Consider the following 26,034-nt stretch of genomic DNA (forward strand, 5'->3'; position numbering starts at 1 on the left):
AGCAGGGCAGCCTGCTTGTCCACATATGGTTATAGTTCTTGAAAACCATTAACACATTTGCAGCAATGACAATACAGTGTGGTGTAGAAGAATTGTTTGCAGAATCAGGAGAGGTTGGGAACTCTCTGTCCATTTTCAACTCACTCTCTTGCCCACCAGGCCAACAACTGTCCCAACAACATGCAACAAGTGTGTTGTTCATTTTCTTGTTTCTTGTTTTCTTATTTCTTCAAATGACATCACAAGTATGCTCGCTTAGCAGTCAGTGAATTCTAAGGTGCGGATCATCTAGAATGCAGTTATTGGGGAATTTCCCGTAATATCCTGCCAAGAGTATAATTCTTAAAATATATCAATTTACATATGGAAATAATTGATGCACAAAAAGACATCTAATGATAGGTAGTCCTTGACCTACAGCCACAGTTGAGCCCAAAAGTTCTGTTGCTAATAAAGACAGTTGTTAAGTGAGGCTTGCCCCACTGTACAACCTTCGTTGCCAGAGTTGTTAAACAAAACACTTCAATTGTTAAGTTAGTAATGATAGTAATGATTAGTGAATCTGGCTTCCCCATTGACTTTGGTAGTCAGAAGACCACAAAAAATGAACATAGGACCCCAGTACACTGCAGTTGTCATAAATATTGTATGAACCAGTTGCCAAGCATTCAAATTTTGATCACATGATCATGGGGATGTTGCAATGGTCATAAGTGAAAAAAATGGTCATAAGTCACATAAGACCTCTGGGCCTCTGTGGCTCAGACTGCTAATGCAGTCTGTTATTAACAGCAGCTGCTTGCAATTACTGCAGGTTCTAGTCCCACCAAGCCCAAGGTTGACTCAGCCTTCCATCCTTTATAAGGTAGGTAAAATGAGGACCCAGATTGTTGGGGGCAATAAATTGACTTTGTATATAAATATACAAATAGAATGAAGACTATTGCTAACATAGTGTAAGCCGCCCTGAGTCTTCGGAGAAGGGCGGGATATAAATGCAAAAAAAAAAAAAAAGACCAAATATATGGTACATTACTTTAGGAGAAGGAATAGCAGAGCAAGGGTTGGATGAAAAGAGGGATCAGCCTAGAATCATTACATGGCCACAGATGGAATTAAGTCCAACCTCCCTGGACTGTCATTGACCCTTATCTGACTCATAGCAGGTGCTGACCTTAGTTGAGAAGAAGCATGGCTTTTAGCAATAAATCACTTAAATTTGAACATCGCATGTGGACATGTTTTTTTGTGCCTGATAATCACAATGTCAACCCTGACCTTTTGTACTAGCTGATTTTGAATGTAAATGCCCAATGTATGGGGTTTGCCTGATGATGTCATGTTTTATCATCCTAATGATTCTATGGCTGGTAGGGTTTTTTTTTAATTAGATGGGGTAATCTGAAAGTACAAGTGTCTGGAAAATAGACTGTATTCCCTCCTTAACTCTTTTTTTCCCCTCCTTATTCTTATGTGTCCAGATTTACAGCTGAATTTGATTTTAGAACCTTCGATCCTGAAGGCATCCTTTTTTTTGCTGGAGGCCATAAAGACAAAACCTGGATAGTTTTGGCTTTGCGCAATGGACGGTTGGAACTACAACTCAAGTACAATGGAATCGGCCGAGTGACCAGCACTGGCCCAGTCATCAACCATGGCATGTGGCAGACAGTGGGTATAGTACAGGCTGCTATTTTCATGCCTTTAAGTCTCTTTTGCTAGACGAGGTCCATTGGTTTTAGTTGGGTGGTAAACTTTATGCTGTATTGCTGGACTTTTGCTGGCTCTTATTACTATGCTGATTTTTTTAAAAAATATGCTGGTTGGATCTTTTATCCTGTTGGCAATTTAATTTGTGATTTTAAATTGTACATCACTTGGAGTGATGTGTAAATATTTTTAAATAAATAATACAATGACCTGTACATTGCCCATAGTAAAAATTAGAATTACTATTTAAATAAAATAGAATGTTAATTTTTAATGTTTAAATATTCTGCAATTTTGTGACATTAGCTACTTTTTGTTTCTGCACCTGTCTTTAGAACTGCAGGTAAATGCTGAGGCAGGGTAGAGAAATGTAAACATTGGCAAGTACCAATCTCATTTTACTGCAGTAAATCCTTTTTAGCCAAATAATCAATTTACTTGCAAGAGGGTGTATAAACTTTCCTACATAAAAAAAATAGCTATGATACTGTTATCAAAGTTACCATACCAAAGTCAAAACATACGAATAATTGTAAGAGTTAAAATCTAATTTAACTCTTCATATGTGGAAGAGCAGGAAAAGTGTAGGTTGATTTGAAATACATAATTTCTAAACTAAGATGATTAAAAGATTGGTACAATTGTAGATAAATCTGGAAGATACTGATTATGCAACTGGAATTTGAGGCTGTGATTGCTTTTCTTGCCTTGATGGATGACTTACTGGTATGTCAGAGATCCAGGAATGCACCCACCTAGTTCTCTTGGGTTCCCTGGAAGCTTTTAATTCCCTTTAGGATTGGGTCTTGAATTTAATAGTAATTGTGTTTGCTCTTGCCAGGACATGTTCAGAAAGTGATTTGGAAGACTATTGCATATGGTGACATATATCACTGTACAATTTAAGAGTGGGTTTTAATTGTAATCTAAAATATTTTATTCCCTTGTCTGTGTTTGAGCCTGATAACGGGCTGGATGAGAGTGGATAAACTGAAATTAGATTCATACAAAATGGAGAAGCCTTTGATTGATAGGCGTTCAGATTCACCCTCTTGTAGATAAAATTTTATAGTGGTTTGGATAGTTGTCCAAAAGAGCTGGGGTGGAAAAACTAAAGCTTCTTGATCTCCAGCTGTTTTTGGAATTTCAGATGATAAGGAATCCGTCAATATATGCAAAATCATGGATAACAAGAGCTACTTGTACATATTTCAAAGTTAATTTATTTCCATCTGTGTATGAACTGGTTCTGTCTTGTATATCGTATGCATTTCTCTCAAACAGAAATTCAAATACTCAAGGTCTTAACTTCCCATCCACAACAGCTGTACAACAGCTTCTTATCAGCCATTCTTCTAGTTTTCAGATAATTATTTGGGGGAATATGTGGCTTGGGATAAATCTGGTAAATAAATAGTCAATTTATAGTCAAATGTTAAGTCCCTCCAGTATGATTGGAGCATGAGAGAAAACAGCATACTGATCATATATTTTGTCTTGTTACTGTTAGCAAATATATGCATGTAAAATATTATGAGACTTTCAATTTTAATGTCACTTGAAATGGTTCATAGGAACTGCTTTGTTGAGATAAGTCAGCTTAGCCCTTTGTTCCTAGCTTCACTTCTGAAGTTACAATGTTGTCCTACCGAATGAGAAAAATAAAGCTATTTGGCTATATGTATTTCTAAAGATACGGCTAATTCATAGCCACAATATGACTTGAAAATAGCTCATTGAATAATATTTTTATATGGAAGATGATGTGCTTTTTCATATTTCTCTCCTGATCCCTTTGTGATTTTTGTCTGTCAGATATCAGTTGATGAATTGGAAAGAAATTTAGTTATAAAAGTCAATAAGGATGCAGTTATGAGGATAGCTGTCTCAGGTGATCTGTTTATTCAAGACAGAGGACTTTATCAACTAAATTTGACAGTTGGAGGAGTTCCTTTCAAGATCCATCATCTTATCCATCCTGTAAGTAGGACTGTTCATTGCATGCATTTTATAATCTGTGGTTGAGTTGAGCAACTGATGGAACAAGGGATAGAGAGACATCTTGGATTCAAATAAGATAAAATAATACTAATAAAGTAATAATAATAAAGTAAGATAAAATAATTTGTCCATGAGGAAAAAATATAATACATATTTTTTTAAAAAAAAACTCATGTCAGATCACTGTTGACCATAAGAATAAATTTGTGAGTAGAACACATATTCAGGAGATATGTCAAGCAAGCAAAATTGCTCTCAACATTATAGAAATTGGTTTTTCTGCTGTTCTGATTTTTTTTTTGTTTTGTATTGTTCACTTATCTATTTTTAGCTGGGAGCTCTAGGGAGGATAGTAAGTCAACATACCTTATGAGCAAGTCTATTTACTCCTCTGCATTCTTTAAGGTTTTTTTCTTTATGCTTCCCTGCTGATAGTGTTTTGCAACTTTTATCCCAGCAAACTTTGTAAAGATTCAGTGACCTAATTTGCTGACTATGTGGAATCTAAAGTTTTATCTTGCTGTATTATATTTTCTTGAGAAAATTCTGACTGAAAATTATTTATGATTCATTTCATTTCCATATGTACTCCCTCTGGAAGAATGCAGAATGATCTACACAAGTTAATCAAAACAATAAACTGAATAAAATTACAAATAAAATCAATCTCTTTAAAATATAGAAGATAAAAGCAGTGTCTGATTTCACAAAAGGTGGAAAGAGGTTTTACAAAATCAGGCTCAGGGCAATGGAAAAACACATATTGTTCTTCAAACGGAGAGAAAGTGTATAAAACTAAAATAGCATCATTGGGAGGAAGAATGCAACTCTTGGCCTAAGAAATGATACATTGCTGCGTTAAAATCTGTTTTCTTATCTTACATGCCTTCTTGTTCATGAATCCTTTAATCAGTCTTCTAACAAACTGTTCTACCAGCTCTACACCCAACCTCTTCACTCAGATGGATTCACATTCTCACAGCCTATAGTTCTGGTTATTCTTTCTATGCTTTGTGACACTGCAGCTTCTTATGAACCAATGAAAGCAGTAGGTGGCAAGGTGTCAGGAGGACCACATAAGCAGTACCTGCCCTTTTCTTTCTACTATTGCCTTTATTTCTTTGGAAGAGGAGCCATCTGCAGCCATCTCTTCTAACTTGCCCAGCTTGGTTGATGATCAGACATAGATGTTGTTCTTTGACTTAAAGAAATGGAAGAGAAGAAGCTGTGACAGAGAAATTGCTCTGTTTTGGCTTAGAGTAGAACATCCTTATGTTACCTGTTTCATGAAGCAGTTTTGGTTGGCTTATGATAACCAGTCAGTTTCTATCTACATCCTATATTTGTGATGCAATAAGATAAGTTTCCCCCATCTACTCTGAAGTTCAGACCTCTCAGGTTTTACCTTCTGATTGTAGGGGAAGTGCTATAACGCTTTCTCCCAGCACCGTTCTCTTTTTTAGATGACTGAGCACAGCATTCCAAATGCAGTTAAACTATAAGCCTACATAAGTCTATATGATCTATTCTTTTTACAAAAAAAAGCGGCCATTGAAATAACATAACACTACTGTATGTCCTGGCAGTGGTGTTAAACCATGGTTGATTAAGCCTAAGTTGTTTTATAATATTCCTATTTATTGAGTATAAATATAATCAATATCTTGAAGAGAGATTTGGGATAATTAAAAAGCATTGTTTTCTAAGTTAAAATATTTGGATAAACCCCAGTCCATTTTCATTAGCAGTTCAAAGAAAGGTATCCCTTTATCTTGTTAGATTAACCCTCGATTAGATGGATGTATGAGGGCTTGGAACTGGCAGAATAAGGAGGACATGACTATCCGAGATATGGTCCGAACGAATGATAGGATGCAGTGCTTTGCAATTGCAGGAAGAGGCTCTTTCTACCCTGGCAAAGGATTTGCCGTGTTTAATCTCAGTTATGGTAAGTACTTGTTCTTAATTATTATATGAAAGAAAGTTTTACAAGAAAATTAATGTGTCTTCTAGGCATGGATGAAGAAGAAGAAAAATAACGCTATTATAATACTTATATAACTCTGAAAAACCTAAATTCTTGCAAAGAATATTGAATATTTGCATAATGCATGATCTAATAGCTTTTAAGTAAAGCCATGCAAAGTATATATAAGGTGATTTACTTTGGCTGGTTGTAATGTATGCTTCTTTTCCTGCCTATATAACCTTGTCAGACAATGCATGGCATGAGTTATTACTTAGGAGAAAAAATTCACTAGGGCCTAAAATGTAATTGCCATTTTCCTTATGACATCTGGTAATGTTGAATTGATTCAGATTTCATTGTTGTTTGCCTTCCCAATGATAGATAGACATCTTTTAAAGCTGAATAATACACATACCTATTACAGGTGCAGTTCAAATCTTCTCTGACCAGCACGATGGTTTCTAATTTTAATATTACTTTCAAATAGAAAGTAAAGAGATGCTGAGAAAAGAGCATACACTTCTTCTTTTTAAAAAAAAAATCTAAATTAGCAGCATACATTACATCAGGCACCAAATTTTTATACCAGCTTTCCCAATCATTTAGTGTAACATTTATCTTTAAATGAACTGGTTTGAAACTGTTTTCTTCCTCTGCCTTAGTTTTACTGGGTTTTTAAACTCCTTCAGGATTCTTTGCTATGAGAAATGGTAAATAAATATTTCATGTAAATAGATAAAAATAAGATATAGAAGTACAAAAAGCCAGCAAGCTCTCTCTACTACCATGTTTTCCCGAAAATAAGAGCCACCCAAAAACAAGCCCTAGCCTGATTTTTTGGGTGGGCCTAATATAAGCCCTACCCTGAAAATAAGCCTGCGGGATGGGCGTGGCCCACCGACCCCTTGGCGCAGTGCAGATACCTGTAAGTCCAAGTGTGGAGGCGGGGGAAGGGAGAGACAGGCAATCTGGACATGCTGCACAGCTACCTGGCTCACAGGAGGCTTGGGCAGCGTCCCCAGCAGCAGGCAGAGGCATGAGGGCTGGGAGACAGGTGATCTAGAAATGCTGCACAGCTGCCTGGGTCATGGGAGACTCACTGGACGCTTGTGCGCCACCACTGGCAGCAGGTGGAGGCAGAGGCGGGAGGGGGGAAGGGATCCGGATATGCTACGCAACTGCCTGGCTCACAGGAGGCTTGTGTGGCACCACCAGCAGCAGGCAGAGGTGGAGGCAAGGGGAGAGGCAGGCGATCCCAACACACTACTCATTCCATCCCACTGTCTCTTGGCTTGCCTACAGCAGCGACGAAATCATCTGCCTCCCCCTTCCTCTGTGCTTCTGCCCTCCTGCTGCCAGTGATGCTGTAAAAGCCTCCTGTGAGCTAGGCAGCTGCGTAGCATGTCCAGATCCCTCTCCCCCCATCCGTGCCTCTGCCTCCACCTGCTGCCGGTGCTGCTGCACAAGCATCCCGCAAGCCTTCCATGAGCCAGGCAGCTGCGCAACACATCCAAATTGCTTCTCTTCCCTCCCCCCCACACGTAAAAAAATAAGACCTCCCCAAAAAGAAGCCCGAGTGAAAATAAAGAAAATAAGACTGTGTCTTATTTTCAGGAAAACATGGTATTACACATGTAACACTGCACTGAGGTAAAATAGAACTGAAAATAGCTTTATTTCTTTGTTCTAGTTTCTTTCGATTAGAAACCCAGAATTAATTCCTGCAGCTCAAGATATTGGATGATTAGGGACCCTAAAGACCCAGCAGATTGACCAGGTTCTTACAATCCAGATGTCTTGGTGATTAAAAAGTATAATCTTGACTTTAACTAGTCAAAGCGATCACAGTGCTTTTTATGAAATTAACAAAAAAGCTGTTAAAGGGTGGAAATATTATTATAATATAACATAGCAACATAAGATAACAATATACATCTGAAGAAGTTGTGATTATGGCCATTTGTTCTTACCATGAATGAGAAATCCTACCTACTGTTTGATTATTTGAAGTGTTAAAAATAGTAGAGTATGCACTTAGCCTCCTGTTTCTCTTTCTGTAGCTTATCCATTTGATATCAATGAAACCAGGAAGCAGTGGGAAGTAAAAGTAAATCTTTTAATTCGTCCAGCCACAGATACTGGGGTGCTCTTTGCTCTTGTTAGCAATAAAGCAATAGTCCCTTTGTCAGTAGCTCTGGTTGACTATCATTCCACAAAGAAGCTTAAGCAACAGGTAAACACACAAATATGTATTGAAATACTTCATGCATGTGTAATATAACAAGGAGAAACTTTTAAATTATTAAACAGTTCCGTAAATACTAATTCATATTAATAAAGGCATTGTGTTGTGAATAACTATAAAACTATATTTTCAAAAATTTATGGGAAGTGGGAATAGACTTTAGAATGGTTGTCCACTGCAATATATATGTCATAATAACATCATCGGTGTTTAATATTTTTCAAAAATATAGAAGGTCAGTATTCCATTAACAAACTTTTTGTTTATTTCCTTGCTGTACAGTTTATTATCCTGGCAGTGAAGGACACTGTGGTTTGCAGGCTGGCAGTAAGCATTTGTGACAAACAAGAGCACTTGGTGGACATCTCCATCAGCAACAGTCAGATAGTTCTGACCATGGATGGGACTGCAGGACAGAATGAACTAAGCCAGGCACAACTGGAAGATAATCTGTCTGTTTTAGATAATTATCTACAGTCATCTATAAAGACTTATGTGGGAGGATTGCCAGGTGAGTGTTAAATGCTACATCCAGAACGCATATGATCTGTTCATTGATAGAATAGGGGTCAACAAGGTGGCCTGTGAAAATTGGGTCTTTTGCATCTTTTCTGTATGACTGCCTCAAGAACAAACCTTATTGACTTGTTTGCTTTTAAACACATTACAGCATGTAGGTCATATCCTTTGGGAAGTTAAGTAAATGAAGCACAACTAAATTTGATTTTGTTCCGAGGAAAAAAATATATACTTCATGCTATCTCAGGCCTGGTTTTAATAAAGTGTCACAAAGAAATAATTGAAATGTATTTAATATAACATACAATATGTACATTGTTCATGGAAGAGCAAATAATTTTCCCTTGAACGTTTGTCCATTATATTAGAACCGGTGATGGATTTCCCTTCAAGGCTAGCTACTCTTTTGTATAATTCAGCCACATCAGATCATTTCGCATGCAGAGGCTGTTATTCAGCTGCAATTAAATATATTCCACCAGCAAACATTATGATCTTCTTTGTATAATACCTAGGCAGTGCAGTTCAAGTTATTTACAGGAAATAGTACAGGAGTCTATTACAATTGCTGGATGTGCAGAGGTCATAAAAATACCATTCCTGATGCTTAGAAATGCTTTCATATGGCTATCATCAAATGATCAGTAGCTTCCACCACTGCCAATTTTTTTCAGTAGATATGTGATTATTTGGAATATTTTATATAATGACTCAGAATTCTGAAATAATTTTTATAGAATTTTCAAAATCCATATGTGTTTATGGTTCCTGTAATCATTTGGATTAAGGCACATTTTAACATTGATTACATTTGGTAACTCTTAGAGCTATGCAACCTTTTGGTGCAAACTGAGGAAAAGTCCTAAGGAAGGACATGGCTGCTTTAAAGAGAGTTTCTATTATGATTTTTATTTTATTTTCATTATTTTTCCATATCATATACTTGGTCTATTCATTATCATTCATTATTTTCATTATTTTATTAGGGTTCATTGCACAGTCTGCCAAATGTTGAAACTAGATGACCTGGGCTAGGCAGATGTGGATTTTGATGGTGTTGAAAGTATCAGAGGATGTAAGCTATTCTGAGTAAAATCACCTTTTGCAATTGAGTGATGGTGAATTTGTCAGTGCCAATGGTGTTCAAGAGGTGCTCCAGTTATTTTGGGATTGCACCCAAGATGCCAATTACCATTGGTATTACCTTTTCTCGCTTTTCACCAAGCAGTTTAACAACATACTGCAAGGAGGTGAAATTGAAGAGTGGCTAATATCTGGCAAAATTTACCCAATAACAAAAGATTGAGAAAAAGGGACAGGACCAGGCAACTACAGGCCAATTACTTGTTTGTGATAGCTAATGCAGTCCAACAGCATCTAGCTGAAAATAAGTTCTTTCCACCTGAGCAGAAAAAAACCTGCCCAAACAGTAGAGGAATAAAAGATCAACTTCTAATTGACAAGATGATTCTGGAAAACTGGAAGAGAAGGAAGACCAACTTCAATGTAGCATGGCTTGGTTACAGGAAGGCATTCGACTCCCTGCCACATGATTGGTTAATCAAGTGTCTAGAAATAATCAGAGGCAGTAGAAATATCAGAAGGTTTATGCAAAGGTCAATGGCATAATGGAGGACACAGTTGATGGTCAATTGTGACTGGGAAAATTTAACATCAAGAGAAGAATCTTTCAAGGAGACTCAATATCACCACTATGGTTTGTCATTGCACTGATTCATGTGTCAACAATACTGAATAACTCGGGACACGGCTATCAAACATCAAAAACATCTGCCACGCTATCCCACCTCCTTTACAAGGGCTATTTCAAGCTATATGGGAAAACACCATTATTATTACTGTTGATGATGTTGTGTTGTTGATGCTGCAAAATAAGTATCAGTTTTGCTCAGTGGTGGGCTGTAATCGGTTTAACAACTGATTCTGTGAGTGCGCTTCACGCGCCGTGCACATGTGCGCACAATGTTCAAAATATAGCAATTTGAAACTCAGCTGCTTACCTTCTATGGCAGCCCCAATAAGTAGAACAGCAGAAGCGCAGAAATCAGCTGTGCTGTGTGAATCAGCTGAGCCAGAAAGAAGGAAATATAGGTCAGGATAGGACAGGGGCAGGTGGGCGGGGCCAGCTGATCATCAGAACTACAGATTCTCTAGAACCGGCCTGAGCCAGCAGTAAAATGTTGGATAACCATCTGACTGAGATGGTGTAGGGTTTCCTGCCTGGGCAGGGGGTTGGACTAGAAGCCTCCAAGGTCCCTTCCAACTCTGTTGTTATATTATATTATAGTCCACCATTGGTTTTGCTTCAGGATTGCTCTTGTACAACAACAGATTAAGTGACAGAAAAGTCAACTTGTCAAATTGCAGACATTTTCTTATAGTTATGTAGAAGTAAAGTACATTCCACCAATTCTTAATGAAGGCCCAGTTGTATTTTTTAGTACAGGGGTTTCCATCCCCAGTCCATGGACTGGCACCAGTCTGTGGCATGCCAAAAACCAGTCCATGCAAAGAAGGAAAACCCTATCTACGGGATGCAGGCAACATGCAAAACCGTATCTCTTCTGGTCTGCAGAAAAATCTCTCTACGGAATTGGTTCCTGGTGTCCAAAATGTTGAGGGCCTCTGTTTTAGTATATGTGAACAGCGGTGAAATCCTGCAGGTTCTGGAGAATCGGTAGCGGAAATTTTGAGCAGTTTGGAGAACCAGTAGTGGAAAGTTAGAGTAGTTCAGAGAACTGGCAAATACCACCTCTGGCTGGCCCCAGAGTGGGGTGGGAATGGAGATTTTACAATATCCTTCTCCCGGGAATGGGAATGGGGATTTTTTAGTATCTTTCTCCTGGAGTAGGGTGGGAATGGAGATTTTGCAGTATTCTTCCCCTGCCATGTCCACAAAGCCACGCCCTCAGAACCGGTAGTAAAAAAAAATTGGATTTCACCACTGTATGTGAAGTATATGATCAGTGAATATAGGAATATGTCATGGGGTGAAAAAAGTAAGATTCTACATTTAGGCAAAAAAACCAAAATGCACCGGTACCGTATATGTGGTACCTTGCTCAATAGTAGTACCTGTGAGAGGGATCTTGGAGTCCTAGTGGATAACCATTTAGATATGAGCCAGCAGTGTGCAGCAGCTGCTAAAAAAGCCAACACAGTTCTGGGCTGCATAAACAGAGGGATAAAATCAAGATCACGTGAAAGTGCCACTTTATAATGCCTTGGTAAGGCCACACTTGGAATATTGCATCCAGTTTTGGTCTCCACGATGTAAAAAAGATGTTGAGACTCTAGAAAGAGTGCAGAGAAGAGCAACAAAGATGATTAGAGGACTGGAGGCTAAAACATATGAAGAACGGTTGCAGGAACTGGGTATGTCTAGTTTAATAAAAAGAAGGACTAGGGGAGACATGATAGCAGTGTTCCAATATCTCAGGGGCTGCCACAAAGAAGAGGGAGTCGGGCTGTTCTCCAAAGCACCTGAGGGTAGAACAAGAAGCAATGGGTGGAAACTGATCAAAGAAAGAAGCAACTTAGAACTAAGGAGAAATTTCCTGACAGTTAGAACAATTAATAAGTGGAACGACTTGCCTGCAGAAGTTGTGAATGCTCCAACACTGGAAATTTTTAAGAAAATGTTGGATAACCATCTGACTGAGATGGTGTAGGGTTCCTGCCTAGGCAGGGGGTTGGACTAGGCCTCCAAGGTCCCTTCCAACTCTGTTGTTATGTTATGTTATGTTATTTCTCTTGCTACACAGTTATTAACAGTAATCAAGCCTGTAGTAAAAGTCTGTCTATGATCCTGTTAGATTAAATTTATTATTGAGCTAAACTTAGATTTATCTCTGCCTTTTCAAATGGGTACTAAAGAGGCACTGTGTGTATATATGTATGTCTGTATCTGTGGGAGCCAGCTCCTGGAAAGAAAAGGTTTCTTTGGATAACACAGAAATATAAGAGGATAGAGAGGGAGTAATTGTTACAGTTAGTGCAAAAAAACCAAGGCCTTGATTCTTAAATACTGTACTTATGTCATTCTTGTTAATTAACCATGGATATTTGGATATACAAGACTTACTCAGATAATGTGGCATATTATTTGCTCCTTACTTTTATTTTCTGAGTACTTGAAGAGTTTTTACAGATGCAAGAGTTTAAAGTATTGGTTTGTAGAGGAATCCTGCAGAAGTGGAATGCAAATGTCAGCTGATTTCTGCCTTTCCTTGTGTTTTCTGCCTCACCCCATCCAAGCATTAAGTTGCTCCTTTGTTTTTTCCCAGCTAGGTAATATATTCCTGATAAGGGCAAAGTTCTTCCTGATTCTTTCTGGATATCACCCAAGGCCTATTGGAGAAACTACATCCCATGTGTTTCAGGGAGAGAAGGGAGGGTGCTATAGATTAGAAAATAATGTTTCATATGAAAAGTATAGTTTTTTTGTACTTTTGTACATGGCCTGCGGTGACCTGGTGTGGCGGACGGAAGCAAGTCCAAGGGCTGTGGGAACCTTGAGGGGCAGCAAGCAGAGCATGTGGTGTCTTGGGGTGAGGAGAAGGTCTTGGGACTCCCACAGGAGGTGGGTCTGGGCCTGCACTGGGCCTCTCCCATTCCAGAGGCACTCCATGCTCCACTTAATGACCTGCATGGTCGTTTGAGTTCATCAGGGAGAGGAGGGATGGGAGTCGTTAACCAAGGTGATCCCGCTTAACCATCACAACATGCCCTTTACGGTCGTAGGTTGAGGACTAGCTTCTATGGCTAAAACTTAATTGGCAGGTTAGATCAAGGAAAGCAAATGATAAATGCTTGTGTATTCATCATTTTAACAAAAACTGTGATTTTGCAGTGTTTCTGAGTCCAGCAAGGCAGTGGAGATAAATACACATCCCAGAGACTGATTGTATAGTACAGAGATGTTTGCATGGGTGTGATTAAAAAAAACTCATGATGCTTTAACCAATGCGGGGGAAATCAAAACTATTCCTGTTTGTTATGTGTATTGTATATTAACCTTTTGTCTAAGAAGAGGGGCAAAGTTGGTAAGATAAGAAAATGGTATTTCGATCCATTCTACATCAATGTATGTACGAAGAGGCAGAACCTGGACCAGGATGCTGCATTCATCACCTGGGGAGTTAAGATTTATTTTAAAAATTGAAAGTAGAAGTGTTAAGAAAATAGAATTCATTCCAGGATATAAGTTCTGGTTCTTCATTTGCAAAGGTCCTTTTTGTGAATATTTCTTTTCATACTGGGACTCTACTGTTCATATAGCCATTATAAGATACACGAACTACTTACAACATCAAAAAGAACAATTGTTCTATATATTTTGAAATTAAGAAGAATGAGGAGCTTGGTAGTAGTGTTTATTGAAGATGTCTTTCTTTGTTGTTCTTGTTTTAAAAACACCACAGATGTTCCTGTCACTTCAACTCCAGTTACTGCTTCCTACCATGGCTGCATGACGGTGAAAGTTAACAATCAAGCTCTGGATTTAGATGAGGCGCTCCAAAAGACCAATGACATCACCTCTCATTCTTGTCCTCCAGTAGAAACTGGTCAATAGATGCCACTGCAACACACACAGAATTTTTGTATTCAACATATGTGCATTTCAGTTATAAATTATTCAGATTTCCAGCACTGCGTGTATAGTTCCCTTGAACACTGAAGTTATGTAGGATCTACTGTGTTAATTATTGAAATATTTCTTTGCTTGAGAGGATTTAAAATATGTAATATATTTGTAAATAGTTGAGAAGACTAATGTTAATAACCAGAAGTTGCAAATTATTGTCTGAGGTGAGTAGTTGAAAGACAGTTCATGGTTGCTGGTAAATTACTTTGTGTGGACTGAATGTTTAAAAATAATTCTGTATTTTTTTAATGCTGCTTCCTAACTTACAAAATATGAAAAAAATAAAACTTTTTGTTGAATTATTCGATGGAAGGACAGCATTTTCTGTAGGTGAACATGGGCAGTGAGATTTTAACATTTTTCCCATTCAAAGCTTAAGTTTAGCAAACGTGTTTTGCTATCTAATTTAGACATAAGTTTGGATTTGGGTTTTAGAAAAATCTTTCATGGCAAACAGCAATTATGGAGAGAACAAGGAACATTTAAATCCATATGTTCAATAGTGGCTTCCATTCTCCTTTCTTGGTTCCTTTTGCCTTTGTCAAAAGTATAATCTGTAATGGAAAATCAAAACTTGTAAGATAAAATCCTCATATTAATGCTATTCTCACTTTGGATACAGTACAAACATATGGGATGCAAAAGCATAGGATGGAGTGCTCTTTCCTTTTTCCTTTGACTTATTCAAAGGATGGTATGGATTTTAAATCCGTTTTCCTGATTATCTTTGGATAACCGGTTCCCTCAGCTCTCTTTCTCACAATAAACAAAAGTAAACTTGACTTTATCCAGTAAGATTGGGATCTCCAGAAGAGTAGGAGGATCACGAAATAGAAAAAGAGTGTCGCAGCAGAAGCAGTTTAGGAACTATTTCTTGAAACTTGATAAGTGCAGTGTTTAAAGGAAGGAGGACCCAGCATTTAAATTCAATTTCAGCCTCTACAGAGTAGAACACTTTCATTGAGGATGGCTGAAGTCATGTTTTGGATTTATCAAGTTTAACCCAATGAGCTCCATCCAGCCTGCTTCCAGCTTCTTACATTCTGGGAATAGGGTTCTCCATGCCACAAGTGTTTCTTTTCAGTCTTCCTTTTTCCTTTCCCATGTACCCAGTGGTTTTCTAGGCTAACCTAGAATCCAATAAAAGTTAGTAAAACAGATTGGCCTTATAAAGTCTTAATATGCTACAAATAACTACCCCATTAAGAAATTAATTTGCGAAAAGTAACAAGCTTGGGCTCTCTTGAATTTTTATATAGCCCATGTCTGTCCTGCTGTTCCTAAATTATTGCATCTGCTTGCTGTTTTTTATTCAGATGATGTGTGTGTCATTTCAGAATATGTTTGCCTTTCTCTGATTGGGAAAGCTATTTACCCCAGGACTTTTGCCTTACAATCCCAATCTAACAGCATTTTTTCAAATTCAGCCCATCTAAAGCTGAAAAAAATATAGGAGTAAAGCAATATATGTTTATCTTTAGGGGGGTAGTTACAAAGTAGTATAGTTACATTATGTCTCTATAACATTATCAGCAGCTTACTAATTGGATTGCTTGACAAACTAGAATAGCAGTATTGCACTGGGGAGAAAAGAGGTGACATTTAGCTTTTGCCAAAACATAATGTATATTTGTAGTAATATATGTGTAGCCCTCTGATTTATCACCTTTTTTGGATGCTTTCTGAAGTACTGAAAATGTTGGTTATCCTATTTATATCATCATTTTGTGATGGTGTTTTTCCATATGTAAGAAGAGGCCCACAAAAATGTTTTTAAAGGATTTTATTTAGACACATGGCATTTATCCTGCATTCATTCATCTGTTCATGTATTCTCTCTTCATGCACATACACAGACATGCCTGGAAATATATATCACTATATTTTTACCCCTTTCTCATTGAAAATATAAAGAGCATAACTATGTGGTAATATTTTCAACATGATTGGAAAATCTACCATGATTGAGACTGTAAACCCTGTAGCTAAGTTCCAATTAAGCTTGAAATTTCATCATATAGAGAATAGGAATTACTAATTCTAATTATACTAAATCAGCCACTTTTCTACTTTGCTGGTATTCTAGAATTTCTGTCTCCTAATTTGCTCTCAGATGGATGATATAGCTCTGGAACAGAGATGTAAAAATAGGGAATTCAGTCTTTTGAAATACTGACGTGGCTCAAATTTCAGTTATTTTTTAAGCTGTTAGGTATACAAGATAACGAACCTTTCTAGTTTTTTCATTATCGCAAATATAGTATGCAATATGCAACCAGCACACACTGAGCTGGTTGGGTTGATTTTAGCCATCTCTTAACACTGCCTATAGTATATCATGTATGTTTGAAGACTCTGTACTCTGTAATAGATAGGAAGCTAAGTACTGTCACCAAAGTGCTAACAAGTTGTTATGGTTGAGTTTTTCTTCTTACAGACATTTTGCCCCAAGCTAGTTTTTTTTTTCCAGGCGTGTTACGTTGGAGCAAGTATCCACGCATTATATGGGTTCCTGTCTAGTTCCTAGCAGATTCCAAGACTTTCATTAATTATCTTACTTTAGGAGTTACACTACTGAAATTTCTTGTCCCAGGACTACGCCCTGTCTAGGAATGGAAGTTTCCCTTTATATTGGTTTGTTCAGTGTGGTCAGAAATATCTTAAAGCACTAAATTATTTATTTATAAAATAGTTTTAATTGTCCCAAATTACTTCATTCTAAAAAAATTTCCACTGCCCCTTCATGCAACGGAATTATTACTCAGTTAAAAAATTGTTTAAAGCAGATTACTTTAAAGAACAAGTCTCAGAATCCCCATTATACCAAATCAAGCATGTTTAGAACTAATAGAATATTTGTAGTTCAGGGTTGAAATGAGTCCTTACTTCTCTCTGAGCTTGGTTGTTTTCTAGGAATCAAGAAAAACAACCTTTTCTTATTTTATAAATGTTCTTGGCTGTAATGAGTTATATAAGGTTCAGAATTGACTGGATATCATAGATCAGTTTTTCTCAATTTTGTGAACTTTAAGATGTGTGAACTTTAACTCCCAGAATTCCTTAACCAAGTGGCTGCGGAATTCTGGAAGTTGATGTCCACACATCATAAAGTTCATAAGGTTGAGAAACACTGTCAGATAATTAAGTGTTTTTTAAGCTTTAAAATATGTGTTTACATTATAGTGCGAAGTGTTATTATGCAATTTTTTTTAAAAAAAGTGACAAGCATATATCTCTTCATTTAACCTGTTCAGAGAAACGTTATTAGATTATAAATATATAATAATATAGGAAGAATGGCTGGCAATACTGACTATTGAGGATATTTGGGGAATATAATACATTTATTTGTTCTAATTTTAAGTATTCTTTTCCCCCAAGACCAATCCTTTTTCTTTCAGATTGTGCATATATTTTCTCTGTTTATTGTGGATAATGAAATAGAAGAGCATGCCCTAATAACCTCCTAGCAGAGGTGTACTGGTTAAGGCATCAGGCTGGAAACTGGGAGACTTGAGTTCTAGTCTGGTTCAGGCACAAAGCCTGCTCCGTGATCATGAGCCAGTTGCTTTTTCTCAGCCCTAGGAAATGGCAAACCACTTCTGAAGAAAAACCCTTGGCAAGAAAACTGCAGGAATTTGTCCAGGAAGTTTCTGAGAATCGGACATAATTGACTGAAAGACAACAAAACCCTACTATTGCTGTATCTCCCATGGCCTTCTGAGACTTTGACAACATGAATGTTTTTAAGCGAGGGACAGGCAATGGAGAGAAGGAACTCTGTCCAACCTTTTTGGAACAATTGGTGAACCCCAAATTCTCTTTCCCAACAGATTCCTTTAACAATGTCCTTTCTTGTGCCCAATTATTAATTGGCTGAATCTGCAGTTTGCAGAAAGCAATAACTTTATTTCCAGCAGTATTAGGTTTTAGACAGCACAAACTATTCAGACAAGGAGAACAAATCCAAATATTTAAAATATAGTCCATGTTTCAATATAGTATCGTGGGGTGGGAAGGGGAAGAACCTAGATCATACTAGATTAGATTATTTATCCCTCCTTTTGATAAAATGCATACCCTGAAAATATGAAAAATATGTACATAATATTTTATTGTAAAATAACTGCCACAATCTTTTGGAAGACATCTTTACCCAAAAGAAGATACTGAATAAGCAGAAAAACAGAGAGACATCTCTTTTCCTAAGACAGTTGGCTATATATATGCTCAGAAATAGTTAGGTAAATTTTTTTACTGGAGATAAAATAAATCACCAAATTTTTGATTTTGCATAATAAAATGAAAAGCTCGATAAACCTTGCATTCCTATAGAAAAAATGGATGGTGGTTGTTGGAGAGTTAAAACACATATGAAACAAATGTGTATCTGAATTGCTAACCTATGTGGGTGGCTGTAGGGATATTATTTTAGTTTTGATTAACCTTATTTATTATTATACCTGATTCTGAATACAACTCAATATAGTTCTGCATCAGGAAATTTGGGCAATTTGGTTTGGTCCACATATTAAAGGAAACGTAGCTGAACACAGATCTCAGATTGCATCATAATTTTGGGATTCTGCTCTTCTCGGGTCACAAATTGCATACAAATTTATAGGGAAAACACAAATGACAGTTATTGAAAGATACATATGAAAATAAATGCCATTTTTAATTAGGATTTAATGAAGTTATATGAGATGTAGATCAGTTTAAGGGTTTTTCTTGGTAAATAAGAGTCAAGTCATACTATTTTTAAAAAAATATCTTAAGTTTTAACCAGACGTAAATCTCAAATGCAGTCAATTGTGACTTTGCCAGAGAAGATACCTTTGTTGGGGTGAAAAATAAATCACTTGATACTGCTAATTGTAGTCAATTGACATTGATTTCATGAATTATTTGCTTACATTTATGCTGCCCACTTTCCATTCTGACACTGAGACTTAAAATGGTGAAATACAATGCCACACAAAATGACATTAATGAATGGAAGCTAACCTAGTCAGCACACATTGTTCTCACTGCCAAAGCTATTTTACTTTTCAAAAACAGGTGGATAATAATCTATTGGCTATGGTACGTACGGTGGAGGCTTTTCACCTGACAAGTAATAGGCTGGTGTGTATAATGGAGGAGCATTAGGAGGCACCGCATGGTTACAGCTGGCCTGAGAAGGTGGCTGGGGGTCATCAGCTAAAGATACATCAGTAGACGAAGATGTTGGGAAATTGCCGGTAGGCTGCACCAAGACAAAGAAAAAGCTTGCAATGAAGCTGAAGTGTAAAACAGTAAATGTATGTTGATATACTTCAAAATTTCCAAGCCCCAAATTCTGGATTTGCCACTTCAAAGTTTTGCACACACACATGCACCTGACCTACTTCAATCTACGTCATTCTCAAGCCTAAGCCATAATGGTGAGTTTTTTTATTGTGGTGTGATGATGTAAGAATCCAGCCAAACAAAAGGAAGGATTGAGACACGTTTATATATAACAAACCACAGTTTGAAAATACTTTTTAAGTGGGTAACTCTTTGGTTATTTTAATTATATCTTATTGTGACATTTAAATCCAGAATCCCAAGCTTCTGGTTAGTTTAGTCTTGGCCCAATTCTTTGTCCATTGCCAGAAGCAATAAAGCAAACAAACAAGCTTGTGCTTATCTGCAGGATTGACTCTGCTTGTTCTTGCTTTGTCCAAGGACCATTGGTAAAGCAACTCTTGGCTTAACACGATCTGTAAGCATTGTCTGTGTTAGCTTTCAATATCAACAAAACTCTGATTTATCTGCTTTGTTTTGATTCTTTCTCTGCACAAACCCATTTCTGTTGACCTTATAAATCAGTGTTTATCAGAAGTGATAAAGATGCGAGGACTTCAGTTCCTAGAATTACCAGCCAGTCTATTCAAATTGTTAAGCTTGAGAAATACTAATATAAATGTTAAGCTGTGGTAGCAATAGATATTCCTGATAACACACGAAAATGTGCTCTTTTGTCCACCTGGTATTCATAGCACAGGCTTGGATTAGAGTAGCCAATATGCACCCATAGATTCACACAAAAAATTCCCCATTATAAAAGCAATCCAGGATGGCACTGTGAATGCCAGATGTATTGGCACACCTCGTGTACTCTACCTGAAGGGGCAGATGATAGGAAGGATAATGAGGAACAGAAGCTGCTGAAGGACAAAATCCAGCATATGTCAAGATCTGCTGAGCAGGATTGTAAAGGATCTGTGGTGGCGGAGCAGAGCTGAAGGCAATTTGGGAAACAGGCACCTGCAATGGCAAGAGATGAATCAATTTTACTTCCTCTCCAAGTCCGATTTCAATACTGAATACTTTTTCCCTTGATACATTAATCACCCCTACCTAAATAATACGCCATTCCATTTGTATAGATGGGCAAATGAAAGCTTTTTAAAAAGAGAAATCAATCTTTCTTTTACCCCATTTAAAAGTCCACTGTTTTGGCAACAAGCCTGCTTTTATTTGGAGCTAGTAATGCGGATTGGCAAGTTCTCTTTTCTAAGGCTGCAAAAATCCACACAACACTACAGGGCAGCAAAGTGTTAGAGCAAAACTAGATAGCTTTAAGATTGGGAGGGGAATTCTGAAGTCCACCGTCATAAGGCTGCCAAGGTTGAGAAACAATGAGCTAGAGGATTCTGTAGGCCAACATCTAGCAGAAAAGTTCTGTTTCCTTCAGTTGTCTTTTGACCATTTGTTTCTAGTACAATCCAGTTTTTTGTATTCTATTCATTCGGGCAAGAAGAAACATTCTTTGAAGACAATGCTTCAGGCATAGGTTAACGAATTGCAACTGCAGTATTCCCGGTTAACTATAGTAGCCATCAGACTTGATATTACACAGGAGGAGGTGGGATTTGGCAGTTGCTTTCTGCCAAGAGTGGATTTTTATATAAAAAGTCCAACTCAGCACTGCATGACTGCTTTAAGTTGCCTTTCTTTCAGTTGCCTAGCAAATCTTGATTTGTGTCTCCTAAAGAGTCATTTATTTCCAGGCCCCAGTTTGCAAATATAAATACTTAATAAAATAAAATTGTCCACATTAATTAACATGAGCAGTTAGTATAACTTTGTCAAACTTTTAAATAAAAGTGAAGTCTGATCACTCGGTATGCGATGCCAACCAAAAGTTCAAGGTATTTCTGTAAGCAAGCATGTTTTACCCTAACTACATCCCACCATCCATGTTAATTACATTGTTGGCACAGTCCATTCTAAAAAATAGCAACTCAGGCATATTCCATGGAGGATAAAACTTTATGACCAGCAGAGAATTATGATGTAATCTTAAATTTGATTAGAATTGCATATAAAACTGCCACGAGGAAGATCAGAAGTTTTATATATTAATAAAACTTAATATATACAGTATTAATATATACAAGTATATATTAATCTTTTCTGCTCTTTTCCATTCTTTTCATTTGTCTATGCCCATTTTTATTGATCTTTTCTTTTTCACATTTACTTCATTATATGTTTGAATGTATTTCTTATTGTGCATGTATTTTTTTAATAAAAATATTTTAATAAAAGCTATTTTTAAAAAATATGATCAGCAGAGAACACATTATAAATTTCAGTATATGTACACAAAGATGACAGCTGGATAGAAGTGTGTAATAGATTTCAAATTCCAAATGCTGCACAGCCCTATTAGACAATGGCATGTGCTTATTACAATTCTTTAGATTTTTTTCTTTTAAAAAGGCAATGCCCCAAAGCACTAAAAATGTTGGAGTTTTCCAAAGAAACTAAAGTGCAGAATATTTAGTGCAGATTCAATTGATAAGTCATTAGTATATTAAATAAAAATAGATGTACTCTTATCTGAGCTGCAAAAATTCTGGACATCCATAAAAGGCAGCAAACCAATAGAGAAAACTCTAATTTTCCACTATGTAGGGTGCATTAAGATTTTGGCAGCTCAGATATGATAGTCCTGTTCAAGGTAAGAAAGATAAATGCTTTGTCAATTGCATGAAATCTAGATAAGCAGCTTTGTGAGATTTAACTAAGATGATTAGGTGAAAATTATTGTAAACGGAAAAACCTAGGAATTGTAAACATACTGCAGCAAGCTAGGTTATTTTAATCTAGTGAGAAAGCTGACATTTGTTTTTCATTTTGAATTTTTTTTCGTTTTAAAGTTCCTGAACTAATTTCATTGCCACATTCTCAGTTTGTGAAGTGAACCATAAATTCTTCTGTGGAAAATGAGCTGTAAGGACCTTTGCTATACATGAGATATATTGGAGTCTACTGATTCCCCAATGCATAGATACTGTAAATTCTAAGTATGTCATGAATGCCTTCCATCTTTCCCTCACCAACTGTCATGAGTGTTACAAAATAAAGATGAGAAGCAGAACTTCAAACAGAAGATGCTCAGGCAGACTGATACTCAACCAGCTATATGTTGCCATTCAGAAGCTAAGCTAGGACCACTCTCCCCTGTGCACTAGGAAGCTTAGTGGCTAACTTCGGGCTGCTGCCACAATCAACCTTCTGGAGTTGAGTTAAAATTGGAGGGAAGATATAGCATAAATCTAATGCACTGTCTTGTACCTGACCTGTTTTTTCACACCCTCCCCCACCTCCCACCCCCCACCCCCGTCCCAGCAGAGACACTGCTTAAACAAGCTATCACTTTCTAACAAGCTTTCTTTACAGGACAGTGCTTCCCTAAAAAAATGCTAAGTGCAAGACACTCAGCTCTGTAAACCTTAATTTGTTGAATAGAAAGCCGCCCCCCCTTTGTGCTGCTATCTGAAATGGACAAGACCCCAGTCAGTTTCACACTAATGCTTTCTTTGGCCTCCTAAGCTACTCATAGAAAACAACCAGGCAAGGGACAGCAGTAGCATATTGCTTTCAAGGTGTATTCCTCACTATGTGCCTGCTTATTCTCTTGTAATCCGTTTCTCTCCAATGAATGTACAAACTAATTATCTTCTTATTAATTATCCCAGCCCTGGGATGAGCATTAGAAAGGAAAGAGAAGCGGGGTTGGGAATGGCAATTGCTTTATCCCTTTACACAGTTTCTTTGTGATTGGAGTTCCATAAACCTTCCTCTCCATTTGGGCTCACTTGACTGTTTGGGGTCAAATCCTTGAACTCAAATGCTGTGAGTATATTCAGGAAAAATTGTTATTAAACTTTATTTTCAAGGTTTATTAATGTCCTGGCATGTCCCTTAATGTTTTCATTCCTAGTTATCCATCCTGCAAATTCTAAATTAAGCACTGATGCACAGATTATTATTATTATTATTATTTATTAGATTTCTATACCGCCCTTCTCCCGAAGGACTCAGATTAATGGCAATACACATGCAGCATCTCTAGGCTGTCCTAAAATGACAAGATTTATCTCAAATTGTACTTCTTTCATTAGTCAAATTATAAGTGATACTATTAGCTATTTAAATCAGTGACAGGCAGAGAGCGAATCTTGCTTCAGTTGGTTTTGGTTTCATGCCAGTTAATTAGATCTATGAAGTATCTCATAAAATCTGTCCTTAGAAATTGTTTTTATGCATCCAGAACAGAAGGAAGTGACTCAAAAAGGTAAATGTCCTTGAAGAAAGTAATGGCCAATCATATAGACATTGTTGACAAGAAAACAATATGAACACAGTCTATCCATGGTCACCAGGATTAGATTTAATTTTAGAGTCCCTCCAGGACACTATACAGTAATTCTGAGCTGTGTGAACACACCATCAGCAACTATTTAATTCAAACACATGTTTTTCCTTGGTCACCTCAGCCATCCCAGGAAAACAGGCCTCTAAGGAGGATGTATATAAGTATAAATTTAGCACATGCCATTCATACTCTGGGTTCAAGTCCACAGTACTACATATTCGTATTTTATTTTGCCAGGATAACATGAACATGCTAGCATGGATTAATGTCCATCAATAGCAGGTAAGACTTACCACATCTTTAAAGGCCCCAAGTATGGCTGCTGTGATTATGCCAAGGAACAAGCCAATGATGTTTAAGACGGTGGATGACCAAAGCAATCGATAGAGGTGAACCACATCCTGACAGCTGCTTACTCCAAGGAATTCATAATAACTGGTAGAGTGTTCTGAGCTGCAAAAAGGATATCAGAGCTTTAACATCTGATGAAAAGCAAAATGGTACCATTCTAGTTTTGTCCCTTCTCTCTTATACTAGTTCTTCCTTTGAAATAACATCTATTAGAATGTATTAACTCCTTCTTTTCCTGTCCGTCCCCCACCCCCGCACCTTTAACAAAAGCTGTCTGGGTAAATTGGTAAGATTAAAAACTATAGCAAGGTGCTGGTATTTTTTTTTTTACTGAGACAAATACAAAGAATGCAAAAACATTTATAGTTTTAAGGAGGAATACCGTGTTTCCCCAAAAATAAGACCCTGTCTTATATTTTTTTTGCCACCAAAAAAGTCACCAGGTTTTATTTTCGGGAGATGTCATCCACTGACTAACCTCACTTGCACGCGTCAGAGGTCTTCAGGAACCTCTCCTTCTGTGGCTGGCAAGGCTTTCCTGAAGGCCTCTGCAGCCAATAACAGAGTTCCAGATCGAGCCAGAGCTTTATATGGCCCCACACTCACAAAAAGTTACTCTGGGCAACATACAACAAAGTTCCCTTCTCCCCCTCCACAGCTACCCCATGACAGGGTTGATCTAAGGCAGTGGTCCTCAACTTTTCTGGCTCCATGGATCTAGCTCCTATGTATGTGCAAATGAAGCTTCATTGTGCATGTGCAAATGAAGCCCGCCACTTGAGTAGTCCCGTTCCCAATGGGCCATGAACTGGTACCGTCCATGGACCAGGGATTGGGGTCTCTAACCCTGGTCTAAGAGATACTTACTTTTCACAGTTATATAAATCACAGCAGTAACATGTGTTACTTTTCACTTTCAGCTGGCATTTGTTATTTAAGGCATAACAGGTCACCTGTAAAGAGAAGGCAATTGATAAATATTAGTGCCACCCATTGTACCAGACTATTGCTGAATCTCTTCTTATATGGAGCCACCAGAAGAGTAGGAAAAAAGTACTGTCAAATTTGCTTTTGGGCTGCTTGAATAGCGTTGTCCTTCACCAGAACAAAAAGGCCTTCACTGCAATTCCAAAGAAATTGCCCCACAGACATTCCTTCCTTGTCCCACCAAGTAACATTCTTCCAAGATGAGCAAACCTAGCTAGGCTAGTCATATGTATCCCATATAACTGATGAAAAGGCAGGATTGAGGACAATCTGGATTCTTAGATGATTTCCCTGTTTATCTCTGGTTGAACTGTAACTCCCCAACATGTTTTCTGATTGCATAGATGGCTGCTATTGTCCCTGAGGACATAATTTATAATAGTTACCAACAGCACGGCAATGCCCAGAACATGTAGAAGAGGCTGTTAATAGGTATGTGTGTTTTTGAGATATTCTTGTATCTTGGTGACTGCCTGGGCTAGTCTCTGCAGTTTTCTTGGCAAGATTGCAGAAGTGGTTTGCCATTACCTCCTTCTTAGGAATGATAGAGCTGGCTAAGACAAGACTAGAACTCACAGCCCCTTGTTTCTAGCCTGATGCCTGAACTCAGTGTTTGTCATTCTTAGCAATTCTAAAACGAGTGGTTTTCAACTCCCAGAATTCTTGGTTGCTAAGGTTGAGAAATACTGTCTTAAGCACTATACCAAACTGGCTGTCAATGAATAAAGATGTTCCAAGGTATTTTATATATCTATATAATATACTGAGGATAAGGGGACTTTAAGCCACTGGAATCTGTGTGATAATGTTCTATCCAGGAAGAAGTTGGGCTCCCAATTATGGAACTATGCTAAACTGCCATCTTTTAGGGATGCTTTCAACTGGAT

At 37.5% G+C, this 26,034-nt stretch overlaps 2 protein-coding genes across 4 annotated transcripts in view; one reads left to right on the top strand and one right to left on the bottom strand.

Moving 5' to 3' along the window:
- GAS6 (growth arrest specific 6) overlaps positions 1-14,414 on the top strand; it is a 47,167-nt gene extending 32,753 nt beyond the window's left edge. For both annotated transcript variants that reach the window (XM_058185223.1, XM_058185222.1), the window contains 6 exons: positions 1,482-1,671; positions 3,526-3,690; positions 5,491-5,659; positions 7,741-7,913; positions 8,208-8,436; positions 13,889-14,414. In XM_058185223.1, the coding sequence (XP_058041206.1) occupies positions 1,482-1,671; positions 3,526-3,690; positions 5,491-5,659; positions 7,741-7,913; positions 8,208-8,436; positions 13,889-14,040 (1,078 nt within the window). In that variant the 3' untranslated portion in view covers positions 14,041-14,414. The remainder of the gene's footprint in view (positions 1-1,481; positions 1,672-3,525; positions 3,691-5,490; positions 5,660-7,740; positions 7,914-8,207; positions 8,437-13,888) is intronic.
- Positions 14,182-26,034, bottom strand: part of TMEM255B (transmembrane protein 255B) — a 57,469-nt gene continuing 45,616 nt past the window's right edge. Inside the window, exons 6-10 of one of the 2 annotated variants that reach the window (XM_058185224.1) lie at positions 25,028-25,113; positions 24,103-24,262; positions 20,263-20,406; positions 19,206-19,360; positions 14,182-14,666 (exon numbers count right to left, since the gene is read on the bottom strand). In XM_058185224.1, coding sequence (XP_058041207.1) covers positions 14,654-14,666; positions 19,206-19,360; positions 20,263-20,406; positions 24,103-24,262; positions 25,028-25,113 — 558 coding nt within the window. In that variant the 3' untranslated portion in view covers positions 14,182-14,653. Of the gene's footprint in view, positions 14,667-18,777; positions 19,361-20,262; positions 20,407-24,102; positions 24,263-25,027; positions 25,114-26,034 lie in introns of those variants that run through there. The other variant, XM_058185225.1, reaches the window with a different exon arrangement.

This window comes from Ahaetulla prasina, chromosome 5 (genome assembly GCF_028640845.1).
Source record: "Ahaetulla prasina isolate Xishuangbanna chromosome 5, ASM2864084v1, whole genome shotgun sequence".
NCBI classification, from domain to species: Eukaryota; Metazoa; Chordata; class Lepidosauria; order Squamata; family Colubridae; genus Ahaetulla; species Ahaetulla prasina.